Consider the following 15,317-nt stretch of genomic DNA (forward strand, 5'->3'; position numbering starts at 1 on the left):
AATACTAACTTTGTGATGACTGAATGAACAGGCACCATATCTATATTTAAAGAGGCTTGGAATGCTTTGGGTAAAGCCACACTTGTTCTGGTAAGGCCCAAGTAAGCTTTTTGGTTACGGTATATACAGGTATGAATCAATATATTGGATTTTGTTTTTCAACAGTAACATCATTAAGCAGTAATATGCGAATAGTTCCAACATGTATCAAAAACAGCTTTTTTTTTTTGTTCTGTGGAATGTAACAAAATGTAACCCAGTTGGGCTTGACTCAAGCTATCTAAATCATTCTCAGAGCCCTCTTTCTATCTTTCAGGCCCTCAAAATGTTATTACATTCTTTAACATTAAAGGGGATGTCCACCAAAATATAACTTTTCCCTGATGCAGGAAAATATTCTAGGCAACTTTCCAATGTGCAGGAAATATTTTCAATGATTTTAGTTATTTGTAAATGTTATTGCTATTAAAGACTGTATCTGTTTATCTCTTGTTTTTCTTCAATGGGCCACTGAATCAATGTGGCAGCAATCAGTCCAGACAAGACTTCTACAATGCCATGCATGTTGTCAGTCAGACCGGTGACGAAGGTGCATCTTAGAAACATGCAAAGCATTGTGGGAACTGAACTAGTCTAAGAAATAGTTGATTACTTCCTACATGGATTCATTGGAACATGTAGTCACTCAATCAGTGGAGAGTATAGAAATGGACAGACAAGTGCTGCTTTGAATAGCAACTACATATACAAAAAATAACTTCACAATTATTGATAAGTATAAATAAATGTACATTGGAAAATGACTTAACATAAAGCAAAATTTACATGGACTTCCCATTTAAAAACTGCTACTTCCTGAAATATTCTAAGTGCTCTGGTACAGGACACATTTACGATCTGGAAGTTTGGGTTTCGAATCTTCATTATTTATACCACATGACTATGGTACTGACATCATTCATGTCTATCTACATAAAACAGCTACACTGACAGTTTACACTACCTGTGAGTCCTATAGAAATAATTGTGAAAATGTGCTGTTTGGTTTGATTTTGGTTTTAAAAGACTGCTAAACCTCATTGTCATGGTTTTGGTTAACTATTATTTATGAAGCATGTTATCTACTCTGCACCATTCAAGAATAAATACAAATATTCCAATAACCCTCTTCTTTCGCAGTGAAGTTAGTTTCATGTCTTCTGAAACCAAAACAGAGGAAAGTTAGTGATTTTTTTCTTTCCAACCATTGCCTTTTGCAGTGAGTCAAATCAGAATTACAATAAAAAATCTCTTAAAAGAAATGCAAATTAAAAATCTTAAGATTAATGACATTTAATTTGCACAAGCCAATTTCTGCAGAGGGATGGTACCTGTAAAAATAGTCTTTAATGTAGTATATGGTTTTGGATTAACTGAACATCTTACATTCACTCCAAACAAACCAGCCATTCCATGCAGGTCTTTACAGCTTAACATACTAATAAAAGCAAATGCTTACTTGATGTACATTTCAAACAGGGCATCTGATGAAGTGTGTAGGGGAAAAACAAGGATGATAAAAAAAATATTTCCCTGATATAGAAAAATAAAATAAGGGATGACTGAAAGCAGTTTCGTTGCTTAGAATATATGTGCATGTGAATATTCCCATCAAGCGGTTTTATTGGGGTCATTTTAGGTTGATGTCATGGCCACAGCTTCCCTGTGACTGGCTAGAAGATCAGAAATAAAGACCGCTAGTCTAAGATCAAGTCATTCGGCTTCCTGTCCACCTCTGGCCTGAACGCAGAGTACGTGTATGTTGCGATAGCGTTGGCAAATAATCCTGTGGGCACAGGATAGAGAAGACCAGGAGAGTGTGACTATCAGGAACTGGGCATCTCCGCTTTGCTGAGGGCGATCGCTAGCTCCAGGTCTTCTTGCTCTTGACGTTTTAAACGGTCTAGTCTGTCCTTCTCAGCCCGTTGGCTCTCACGTTTTGCCCAAGCGAGCTGTTGCTCCTCGTTCCTAAACTGTGGGACAGAAAAATGAAGGAATAATCAGTAACTTCACCATTGTGGTCGATTTACAAATGCACAACTGACATATCTTTGTTGTTCACCTGCCAAATAAAATGCCTTTTCCTTACCTGAAAATCCCAGATCCTATTTTATACTTTAGTTTTATTATAGGGTTTAGATAATGTTAAGTTTCCAAAACAACATTTAAAGCTCCCTCCGCACTTTAAGTACTATGTGTTAAAAAGTGTGCTGAAACGTGTCTAAGGAAGGAAAAAGACAGCCTCTATTCATTCTTATTTGTTTAAGAGAAATAAAAATAATTTGTAAAAATTATGAAGGCAGAAATCTTGTACACGTTTTTTTTTTAAGTTTATATTAGTGACTGTCATGCACCAGTTTCTTAATTGGCTCACATATTTCTCCTGTTGGATTTTCTTCTCTTATGTCTCTGGAATTTACCTTTATTGATTGTTTTTCGCAGGAGTAGTGAATATGTGGATGTTAGAGAGAGAAAGCAAAGGAAAAATCAGCAGAGTAAAGGAAGTATGCTGAATTAAAAAGAGTAACACTGGTTTTGTGGGTTGTTTGTAATGTGTCACGTGTCTCTTGTTCATACATTGCAAGCTAGTGTTCAGAACACACTTTAGTCAGTATTCACAATGTCACTATGTTCACTGGAAGAAAACATGGTAGCAGGTGTCATTATGTAATGCTAAGGTATAACACACCAATTGCAATGCCACAGATTTGTGTTCAATCACATGCCTTTGTGTATGTGCACAACTATAATGCACTAAATTTCTCTTACCCTCGCTTTAACCCAAATTCATATCTGTAAATGTACATATTACATCTCTTGTAAACTGTTTTAATTAGAGTATTCTTCATTAAGGAGATTCCAAACTTTTGATAGATTATACTCACTGGTAAAAGTACAATACTGTTAGACTCCATTCTATATCCCAGTGATGAGGTTTAGTAGCAACATCAAAAGACCATATTGAGGCAGTGGATTCTGGTAGCTTCAAATACATACCTATGGGCCATACGTACCTAGATCTGATTGGTCACTTTTCTTAACCCCTCCCCCATAAATTGAGAAAGCTATTTCCTTATCATATTCCCTTAAAGATTTTAGACTAGGGTAGGGTCCTACTGTGGATACAAGTCCCCATAAAGAAGATGGGGTCAGTTAATTCCTGCAAGTACAAATGTCCATGTGTAAGGCCCCTTTTGTGGAGCAATTTAATATTTGTAGTTTTTAATCTGCATTGATCAAAAAGCAACTGGAAATATACTCTATGGGACAGGCCCTATTGTCTATTAGAGATAACATCACAGATTCTACTATCCGTGGCATAAACAGAGTTAAACGGTTTTTTTTCTCCTCCATTGAATGCCATCATTTTTACATAATGACTTAAGATGTAAACATGGATTATAATGAAATATATATTCACACAAATACATGAGGTCAGTATTATATATTAACAATATGTCATGTGCTGCCCCTCAGTTCCCTCTGGTTGCAGTGTCAGCAAATGTGAAGCACAATCTGCTCTGGAAGGAATGACGTCTGTATGTCATGTAAATCTGCAGAAAAGTCTCCACCACCTTTGAAATTGCTGAAAACTCTCTGCAAAGTGGGAGAATGTACACCACCACTGTATTGTACCTTCTGTACATGCAAAGCAGTTACCTCTGACTGTTTGGAACACTCTACTTGTTCCCCTGCCTTGATATTAACAGGATATTTTTCAAGAGAGAACCCTTTTTTGACCTAAAACAAGTATTTTAAGTTATTTTCCAACACATCACAGCTACATTACCCCCACATGTACTCGTTTTCTTAATGATGTCCTAACCTTAAACCTACTTCATCTCATGTTGTTTATGTCTTACTAAAAAAAGTCACGGGCCCGTACTCAAAACACTGACAGCACTCCCTGCCATATAGGACCTCAAGGCTGTTTTACATAAATATAAATGTAGTTTTAGATCACATGCATTTGCTGTCTTGTGGTTCTACTAGACGTTTGCCTGCATCACACTGGTTAATATGCTACAGGAGAGATTTCCTAAAAAAAAAAAAAAAAAAAAGTAAACCTGCCTATTTCTTTTACATAACTTAAAGGAGTTCATCTTTAAATTAACTTTTAGACAATGCTATTTGGAGACAATTTGCATTTAGTCTTCAATTTTTATTATTTCACCAATGCTTTTTGGCTGCGGGGGTCAGTGACCCTCATCTGAAAATCTGGAAAGAGAAGAGGAAGACAAATTATCCAAAAACTATATAAAAAAATGAGGTCCAATTGAAAAGTTCCTTAGAATAGGCCGATCTATAATATTTTAAAAGTTAAGCTGAAGGTGAACCACCTGTTTAACATTGCTCCCATTCAACAGTGCTGCCCTCATGCTCACCATGCAGCTCCTGCGGACTATTGCAGAAATGCACAGGTCTGCCAGTCTAGATGTACTACTGTAAAATAAACTGCAGTTAAAGTGTGCAGAATTTATCAGAGAACAAGAGTAAAGCAATCAGTGTGTATATGTGCATGAGGCTAATTTCAAACAGGCCATTGTCTCCACTGACTTATATGCACCAGAATAAAAAAAAATCAATCTGCTGCCTTCTGCTTCCTCAGTGTATGTGCACTGACACACACATTCAAGCGGTGTTAAAGGGGTTGTTCACCTTTGAGTTAACTTTTAGTATAGTGTATAGAGTGGTATTCTGAGACAATTTACAATTGGTTTTCATTTTTGATTATTTATTTTTGCATTATTTAGCTTTTTATTCAGCAGCTCTCCAGTTTGCAATTTCAACAATCGGGTTGCTAGGGCTCAAATTACCCTAGCAACCATGCATTGATTTAAATAAGAGACTGGAACATGAATAGGAGAGGGACTGAATAGAATGATGAGTAATAAAAAGTAGCAATAACAATAAATGTGTATCCTTACAGAGCATTTGTTTTAAGATGGTCTCAGTGACCCCATTTGAAAGCTGAAAAGATTCAGAAGAAAATGGCAAATAATTAAAAAACTATAAAAAAAAAATAATGAAGACCAATTGAAGTGTTACTTAGAAATGGCCATTATGTAACATACTAAAGGTTATTAATTTTTCTCTTATTCTGTCTTCTTCCAGCTTTTTAAATGAAGTCTCTGACCCTGCAGCCAACAAACTATTGATCTATGAGGCTACAATTGTAGGCCAGTGGCACACGCAGCAGATCATCTGCTTTTCTCCACCTGTTTTTTGTTTTCATGTAGCCCAATTGAAAGGCACGATGAGCTACACTAAGCAGATATCTAAGCAAAAAATGCAAAAGCCTGTACAGGTGTGGGACCTATTATCAAAAATGCTCTGGACCTGGGGTTTTTGCATCGAATAGGAGACAGAGAATTGGGATACTCCCAAAACAAGTTTTGTGATATTTAAAAGAAATAGTTTCCTTTAGTTATTAATTTTGCACGGACCTACTAGTAAATACTGCAAACTGCCCAGTTTTCTCAGGATTATTTATGCCCCCTTTAATATTCTCTATGTACCACCATTTATTGAGATTGACTCTCAGTTTGCTTTTGTAACACACAAGGACATTATAATACTCCCTGTAATTATTCACAATTACCTAGCTTTCAAACTATGAAGCTAGTAACCAATATGCAACAATTGTCTGCGCGTGTGTATATACAGTTGTGTTAAGAATAAAAGCAGTCCGAGTAATTGAAAACCAACAGAATCAACAAGTTATGACATGCATGCTGCTGATTCTGTGTAATTGAATCATTAATTGAGGTTTGTTCCAAATAATAGCAGTGTGGAGTTCAATTAGTGAGATCATTCATTCTGTGATAAAAACAGGTGTCAATTGCATCTCTTATTTAAGGAAGGAAGGCAGCAAATGTTGTGTATGCTGGTTATAGTGCAGAGTAAAATTGGTAATTCAGACATTGTTCAGAAGAACAGCGTACGTTGATTAAAAAAGTTGTTAGAAGAATAGCCAAAATGGCAAAGACTATGATCAGCTCCAGGAAGAAGGTCTAAAGTTACCTGTGAGTACTGTTACAATTAGGGGACTATGTAAAGCCAAGCTATCAACAAGAAGCCCCCGTAAAGTCCCATTGTTGTAAAAAAGACTTGTGCTGAAGAGGTTACAATTTTCCAAATAACACATTGAGTGACAAAGAGAAATTGTGCAAAATTTTGAGGACTGATGAAAGCAAGATTGTTCTTTTTGGGTCTAGGGGGCCACAGACAGTTTGTCAGACGACCCCAAACACTGAATTCAAGGCACAGTACAATGTGAAGCATGGTGGCACAAGTCTATTTATCACATATGAGGGATCAATTTCAATACATAAAAATACTTGAAGAGGTCATGTTGCCTTATGCTGAAGACGAAATGCTCTTGAAATGGGAGTTTTAACAAGAAAACAGCCCCAAACACACCAATAAATGAGCAAAATCTTGATTCCAGACCAACAAGATTGACATTATGGAGTGGCCAGCCCAATCCCGGGACCATGACATAAATAAAATGCTGTTTCTGAGGCAAAACCTAGAAATGCAGAAGAATTGTGGACTGTAACAGGTGACAGAAGTGGGTTAAGTGGTTCAAAGGAAAGCAAAATTTTGAAACATTTCTCAGTTTATACAGTGAATGTTTGTAAAGAAGAATGCAGACTGCTATTTTTTGGATCAGCCTAATATTCAGTTTCTTCAATTTCTGTAAAGGAATAACACACATTTGGTACATGTTTTGATTTGGAATCGAATATGCTGCTATTATTCTGAACACAACTGTATAAGTTGGGGCGGTAAAGTGTTAAGAGTACACTTTTTTGTGCGTCAGTAAAAATGACATCATATATTGTGCATGCGACATCATGTGCACAAACATCACTTCCACAAGGGGGGAGTCTGAGGGCTGGTGTCTACAGTGGCCGTGGACCTGAATTCAGCATTGCACACATACAGTTAGGTCCATAAATATTTGGACAGATGTTTTTCTTATTTTGGTTCTGAACATTACCAAAATGAATTTTAAATGAAACCACTCAGATGCAGTTGAACTGCAGACTTTAATGTGAGAAAAAATGTGCAGAACTAAAGCCTTTTTTTAACACAATCACTTCATTTCAGGGGCTCAAAAGTAATTGGACAAATTAAAAAAACTGAAAATAAAATGTTCATTTCTAATACTTGGTTGAAAACCCTTTGCTGGCAATGACAGCCTGAAGTCTTGAACTCATGGACATCACCAGATTCTGGGTTTCCTCCTTTTTAATGCTCTGCCAGACCTTTACTGCAGCGGCTTTCAGTTGCTGTTTGTTTGTGGGCATTTTTGTCCGAAGTTTAGTCTTCAACAAGTGAATCACATGCTCAATTGGGTTCAGATCAGGTGACTGACATGGTCATTCAAGAATATTCCACTTCTTTGCTTTTTTAAACTCCTGGGTTGCTTTGGTTGTATCTTATGGGTCATTGTCCATCTGTATTATGAAACACCTCCCAATCAATTTGACTACATTTAGGTGGATTTGAGCAGACAGTGTCTCTGAACAACTCAGAATTCATTCGGCTGCTTTTGTCCTGTGTCACATCATGGATAAACACTAGTGTCCCAGTGCCACTGGCAGCCATGAACGCCCAAGCCATCACACTGAATCCGCCATTTTACAGATGATGTGGTATGCTTTGGATCATGAGCTGTTCCACGCCTTCTCCATACTTTTTTCTTGACATCATTCTGGTAGAGGTTGATATTGGTTTCATCTGTCCAAAGAATGTTTTTCCAGAACTGTGCTGGCTTTGTTAGATGTTTTTTTTTTTTTAGCAAAGTCCAATCTAGCCATTTTATTCTTGATGCTTATGAGTGGCTTGCACTATGCAGTGCTCCCTCTGTATTTACTTTCATGCAGTCCTCTCTTTATGGTAGACTTGGATATTGATATGCCTACCTCCTGGAGAGTGTTGATCACTTGTTTCGCTGTTGTGAAGCGGTTTCTATTCACCATGGAAATGATTCTCGATCATCCACCACTGTTGTCTTCTGTGGACATCCAGCTCTTTTTGCGTTTCTGAGTTCACCAGTGTTCTCTTTCTTTCTCAGGATGTACCAAACTATAGATTTTGCCACTCCTAATATTGTAGCAATTTCTCGGATGGGTTTTTTCTGTTTTTGCAGCTTAAGGAGGGCTTGTTTCACCTGCATGGAGAGCTCCTTCGACCGCATGTTGTCTGTTCACAGCAAAATCTTCCAAATACAAGCACTCCCCCCTCAAATCAACTGCAGGGCTTTTATCTGCTTACTTGATAATGAGATAATGAAAGGAATTGCCACCACCTGCCCCTCATGAAATAGCCTTTGAGTCAATGGTCCAATTACTTTTGAGACCATGAAAGTGACTGTGTTAAAAAAAAACTTTAGTTCCTCACATTTTTGTGCAATCTTTTTGTTCAACCCAGTGAATTAAAGATGAAAGTCTGCAGTTCAACAGCATCTGAGTTGTTTCATTTAAAAATCATTGCGGTGATGTACAGAACCAAGATTAGAAAAAAATTGTCTCTGTCCAAATATTTATAGACCTAACTGTATACATACATACACACCAGAATTGGCTAGGGGCAGAATATTAAACACAGTGGGGCTCATTCATAAACACTGGGCAAATTTAGTAATAACTGGGCAAAATCAGTAATAAGCTTTTATCAGCCAGCTGTAAGTTGAACACTGGAAGCAAGAATCTGATTCTTGGTTACAATGGGTTACTGCCCAGGTGCAAATTTGCCCAGTGTTTATAAATAACTTTCACTGAAAGTTTTTTTAATATTAAGTCATAAAAGTGCTGGAATATTGGCAAAATATGACTGATACATATCATATATACACATATATATATATATAAATATATATATACATATATATATATATAAATATATATATATATATATATATATAAATATATATATATATATATATATATACACACACACACACACACACACACACACACACACACACACACACACACACACACACACAAACGACTTTGAAAGAATAAACTTCTTGAATCAACTATGTCTATTAAATATTCCATATTTGAAGGAAACAAATTCAAACAACCTGTCCCAACAATTTTAACTGCTGATCCTCCATTTAAGTTTTGAAATAACATTTAGTGAACAGTTAAAATACATTTCAATCCCATAAACCTAGTGCCGTATTAGTATGTGCCATTTATGTTGGGGAACTGTTTCCAAAATCCCCAACTCCTTCTGTTAAGTGTGTGATTTCATAGTAAAGACAAAGAATGAGAGAGGAATAAACAAAGGTAGGGAATTTCTGGACATGGTACTTAATTTATTAGAAAAACAAACATATTGTTATTCTTGCTGTACACATAAACAGAATACATCATAGCAAAGCAGACAGTGCATGTTAACAGTGAATCTGGAAACAGTAAAAAGAAGTATATTTCCCAAGTGTTGTGTGTTATCCGTACAAATATGAAAGGGGTTAAAACAGCAACGAGCATTGAACTAACAATGAAAATGTTAAATTCTGTATCATGGGACAGTGCACATTTTAAGCTTCCTGTGGGCCAGTTTTAATCCCTGATAGAATATTCAAAGGCATCAGGATGAATTCTACTGTAAAAAAAAAGGATAGAGCATAAATAACATCAATAAAGATTTTCCACTGTTGAACCAAGATTACAATTGTAATTAAGTAATGCTAAAACATGGTTCAAATACTGGCAAAATGGTTTGATCCAGCTTTATGGAGTCTTGGACAATGTGATTTCCCCATGTCACAATTACCAAGACTTTTGCAGAAGGTAGTCAGCAGCACCAACTATTGTGGATTTATTAATTTACATTGTAGTTGTGAATAAGGCACACAGACAGCATTATCATCTAAAATCTGTCCATGGTTTCAAATCGGTGCCCTTCCAATTTAATATAATGTGAAATGGGCCATTGTGGTTAGCCACATTTTATCAACATAGCTTTCCCCAGAAATATTGCTGCCATCAAAAGTATGCAAATAGCCCTGTGTATACTTGACATTATCCCAAGTATAACCAGGCTATTGACCTTGCCCACAGCAGTACAAGAAGTGACAGAGTGGGAGATATTGGAACAGAGAGTGAATGACACAATACAAGTTAACAGAGAAGACTGCAGGAAACATGGTATACTAGACTTGAGGGGGTTGGGGTAAGGAAACTCATGGATGTTTACTATAGAGGGATAGAGAAAGGTTGTGGACACAAACCAATTTAAAAAAGCATACACATATACTTCTTTTCATTGTGACAGCTTTATTGAAGCAAACTTACATCAAAACTCATATTCAATAAGTTTGCTTAAATAGCCAAGTCTCAACTTGTAATAATCTTAACACATAAAAAAAAAGCACATACGCATAATAACAATGGCTTATAAATAAAAACAATACTGACATTTTCTTTTATAGCACAAGGCTATGAACGAAGCATTTGATTGCCTACTTTAAGAGCACCCCAGCATGTTCTTAGCAGCTTCAAAAGCCTTTAATAAAGTGCTCTTTGTGCCTTATACAGAAAAGCATTTTCGCGCTTCTCATTCACTTTGCACCACGCTGTTCTATGGGGGTTCCACACGTCTAGAAGGTTTCCGTTGAGTAGTTGCACAGAGGAGAATGCACAACCTAATAATATTACTGGATGACTCACTAAGTTCCATGCTAAATCATTTTAGTTTTTAAATAGCTATATTTTTTCAAGGGAATTTTAACACATCTGTCTCAATATCAGGCAAATTACATTTTTTATAATTCACATTGAGAACATCTGTACCCAAGCTGACATAAGCTCCAGTCACTTTAAGGGCAGTGGCACATGAGGAGATTATTTATGAGTGAGCGCGGGCAACAAATCTCCCGAAAATTTCTCTCCACAGGAAATGATTGAAATCACTGGCCGTATGACCAACATATTGCTAAGTCGCCCAAACTTTCCTCTGGAAGAAACTTGGGCGACTTAGCGATATGTTGATCATGCCGGCAGCAATTTCAGTTGTTTCCTATGGGGTGGCATTTTCTGCAGATTTGCCGAATCCGCTCGCTCGTAAATAATCATGGGGGCGATAAATCTTCTGTGTGACACAGCCCTAAAGGGACAGGAAACACCTTATACACCTTTGAAATGGTTTCATTTTCTTCTTTAGTCCCATAAATAACAAATAACCATAGATACTTCTTCATTAAAACAACAGGCAAAAAATATATTCAGCATTAGCCTATTCATTGAGTTTCTGTTCAAGGGTGTTTACTACCCCTTTATATCAACGTTAACCCCCAAAAATTAGCCTAATTCTCGCATTAACATTCCACTTTGTATAATGCATTCTTATTTGCACATATAGCTACAAAACCAATAACTAAGTTATAGAATGGAAGTAAATTACCTGATATCATACGCCTAGGTGTTTGTCTCTGTGGGTTTTTTATGATGAGATCTGTGGGCCAGTTTACTATTCGGCTTCTCTATTTGATATTACCAGAGGACTGACAAGCAGAGGCTCAAAGATGACTAAGTGCAAGTGTAGCGCATCTAACCATCACAGATTAAAGTCAAAGCTTGCACCAATACTTTGCATCTGGCGCAGGTACCCGCCAGATGCAACAGAAGAACAGTTCCAACAACATGTAGATATACATATAACATATCTATGTTACATAAGCTTAAAGTGTAACAAATAAGAAAAAAAACCCTTAAGATTAAGAAAGACTATTGTATTGACTATGATATTGTAGTAGGTTATTGCATCCAAACAGTCAATAAAAGTATTTGGAACTAAATGTGAAGATGCAGTAAATAATTGCATAAGCTGTTATTAGTAGTAGTTTTTTTTTACTAGTTTGTTTGGAAAGGATGATGGCATACAGTACAAATGTTAAACTGTGGACTTAACTGACTCAAATTAGAGATGCTGCTTTCAATTAAATACAATTTAATTATAAATGGATAGCATTTTTTGTATGAGGTAGTTTGCCCATATTCCCTGCAGATAGGAATGGTTGAATATCCCTTATTTGTACCTGTACGCTATCTTTTATACCAAAGATTATTTTCAAGATTGAATAACAGTCCTCAGAACTAATCTTGCAGTGCCATTGACCATGAGAAGGCTTTATGTTGAATGAATTATTTATTATGAAATCTGGAATATTAATCTATTCTTGATTATATTCTTTTCTAGATTCTTATCCAACAAGTGGAACAAGAGGTGTTTATATTATCCTTTTCTTTAAAGTGTAAGAGGAAGACTTTATAGGTATGTAAGATTTTCCAGGTATTTCTCTTTTTTGCATTGACACATATGATGATAAAAGATTGCTTAAAAAATTTCAATCCAAGTGCCTTTTTCACCAGGTCTGCTGTGGCAGCATTAGACGTTGTTAAATTATAGGTGTGTCACAGAATTAAATATATGTATACTGGTTATTAGGATGAATTAACCTAATACATTATATAATACACAAAAGCCATGAATATCCTGTAAATTATATCCTTATAAAAGGTGAGTAGTGATGTCATCAGTTATAAATGGTGAGTAGTGATGTAATTTCTGTCACATGACTCACTAAAATTTGTGTATTATAATAAATAAAGTACCCCCAGTTGTAAAATATGAGGATATTAGAAGTTACCTCGGAGTTCCATGACCTGTATAAAAACACTCGGCCTTCGGCCTCGTGTTTTTATATGGTCATGAAACTCCTCGGTAACTAATAATATCCTTATATTTTACAAGAGCGGGTACTTTATTCACTATATTATGTCATCATCTTGTTCCATTTTTCTCATTAAGCTTTGTTACCACCAATATGTAATATCTAAAACCATTGCTATTGACTAAAATCCCAGCAACCTTTTCGTTCACAATGATTTTTAATATACTGATAAAAGCATGCTGAGTGGCCAAATTAAAGTTGACCCTGTTAGAATGGACAAACATTCAGACAGTTCTCTTTGTAAAGTACAAAAAATAGACAATCTGAGTATCTACAGCACATTACGTTTTTTCCAGTAGTTTTTTCTGCAAACAATAAACAGAAGCAGATATTAGGCTTTGAATGGCAGTGCTTATATTGGTCAAACTGGTATAATGCAAAGGACATGGCATAAAAAATTGAATATTTAAAAAGTTATTATAATGAATATGTTAAAAGTACATTTCCAAACTTAACAAGGAGTAAAGCAGCAATATGTTAGCAGCATTATATTTAAAGCACTTGGCAAGTAACTGCTACCACTGGGAACATGAACCTTTTCCAAGAAAAATTCAGGCCACTTTTTGTAGTAATGTAAAGTTTTAATATGCCAGGACCTTCCTGCTATGTTGTCTAATAGTTATGTTGGGATATGTACTTTAGGCTGAACACTCTGCATATTGCTGGAAATCAGTCTGTCATCCAGTTTCAAGCTACATTGATGCTAGAATAACACGTTTGAGGGCTAGAAAAATTTAACAAAAGGAATTTGTATCGCGAGAGGAGAAGAGCACTTTTACACGAGTTGAAAGTTTCAACTTACAGAGCCAAAGTTTGCAAACCCAGGAGATGTTCCCTTAGAGTGCTTTCCCGACTGTGATGTGGCAAATGGGTCTTTGCCACTAAAAGGGTCTGTGAAGGATTTTCTGCTCTGGAACGGATCCCCAGGTTCTGTACCGAATGGTTGAAATGGATCATGGGACTTCTGTATGTGGGATGTGCTGAGTTGACTCACTGGAGTGCTTTTGCCTAAGGGAGAAGAAGATGAAAGTAATGCATAGGTTCTCATTATGTGGGAAAGCTCTAATAACGTGGTAACACATATATGTGTAGCTAAAAAATGCTCATTGTATAGGAATGGTCATTAAAAATAGCCCTTGAATGTCACTCCTTTGTTAAAGTTATAACTGGGCAAGTTAAGCCTGTGACAAAAATTGAGCCAGCAGACACTTTTCCCAAAAAATGCAACAACATTGCATGGGGTTTAAATTGACATTATAAAGTGACATCATGAATGCACTTTTTTGTTTGTCCTGCTTGGAGGGTGATATAAGGGAGAACAATAACCAGCTGTTTAGATTTCTCCACAGGGCTAAAGAGTTTTATTTAGATACTCACAAAGGGTTTGCGATGCCCATATGCATTAAGTTTTTTAACCCACAGAATCACGAGTGTGATATCAACAGCACCGGGTCATGAAATATGATTTTCTTTATTTAGCTATACATATAATATGCACATATCGCTAATAATGGTGACGATTGCCTGTTCTTGTAAATTATGGTCTTAAGAGAAATGGCACAACATTTTGTGGACTGATGAAAGCAAGATTGTTCTTTTTTGGGCTTGAAACATTGAATTCAAGCCACAGTACACTGTGAAGGATGGTGGCACAGGCATCATGATATGGGGATGTTTCTCATACTATGGTTTTGGGCCTATTTATTGCATACCAGGGATCATGGATCGGTTTCATTACATCAAAATAGTCATGTTACCTTATGCTGAAGAGGAAATTCCATGAAATGGGTGTTTCAACAAGATAACAACCCCAAACACACAAGTAAACAAGCAACATTTTGGTTCCAGGCCAAAAAGATTGATGTTATAGAGTGGCCAGCCCAATCCCCTGACCTTAATCCAATCTAAAACTTGTGGGTGACATTATAAATGCTGTTTCTGAGGCAAAACCAAGAAATGCAGAAGAATTGTGGAATGTAACAGGTGCAGAAGTTGATGGACTTCATGTAACACAGATGTGCAGCAGTTCTCAGAAACAGTGATTATACAACTAAATATTAGTTCAGTGATTCAAAGGAAAGCAAAATCTTGAAACATTTTTCAGTTTATACAGCAAATGTTTGAGTTTGTAAAGAAGAATGCAGACACTGCTATTTTTTTTTAGCAGCTGTATATTGCCTTTTCTTCCCTTTCTGTAAAGGAATAACACAAATTTGATAACGTTTTCGAGCTATTTTAAATTATTTTGAGCTTTATTCACGTTTTTAAACAAACTGGTATTATTCCGAACACAACTGTATATTCATCTACCAACCATATTTTAGGCTAGGGTGAGTAGCCTTTCCTGAGACACTAGGGGCAGATTTACTAAACTCGAGTGAAGAATTCGAATGAAATTTTTTTTCGAATTTTGAAGTATTTTTTTGGGTACTTTGACCTGCGAATGGGTTGAATTTGATCAAATCAAATGATTCGAAGTAAAAATCTATTCGACCATTCGATAGTCGAAGTACTGTCTCTT

At 36.2% G+C, this 15,317-nt stretch overlaps 1 protein-coding gene across 9 annotated transcripts in view; it reads right to left on the reverse strand.

Moving 5' to 3' along the window:
* Positions 1 to 1,316: 1,316 nt before the first annotated feature.
* The window catches only part of eps15l1.S (epidermal growth factor receptor pathway substrate 15-like 1 S homeolog), a 98,834-nt gene continuing 84,833 nt past the window's right edge, over positions 1,317 to 15,317 (reverse strand). For 5 of the 9 annotated variants that reach the window (XM_018239819.2, XM_018239818.2, XM_041574592.1 and 2 more), the window contains 2 exons: positions 13,599 to 13,804; positions 1,317 to 2,012 (listed from right to left, as the gene is read on the reverse strand). In XM_018239819.2, coding sequence (XP_018095308.1) covers positions 1,866 to 2,012; positions 13,599 to 13,804 — 353 coding nt within the window. In that variant the 3' untranslated portion in view covers positions 1,317 to 1,865. 9 annotated transcript variants of the gene reach the window in all.

The sequence above is a fragment of the Xenopus laevis genome, chromosome 1S, assembly GCF_017654675.1.
Source record: "Xenopus laevis strain J_2021 chromosome 1S, Xenopus_laevis_v10.1, whole genome shotgun sequence".
Classification (NCBI taxonomy): domain Eukaryota; kingdom Metazoa; phylum Chordata; class Amphibia; order Anura; family Pipidae; genus Xenopus; species Xenopus laevis.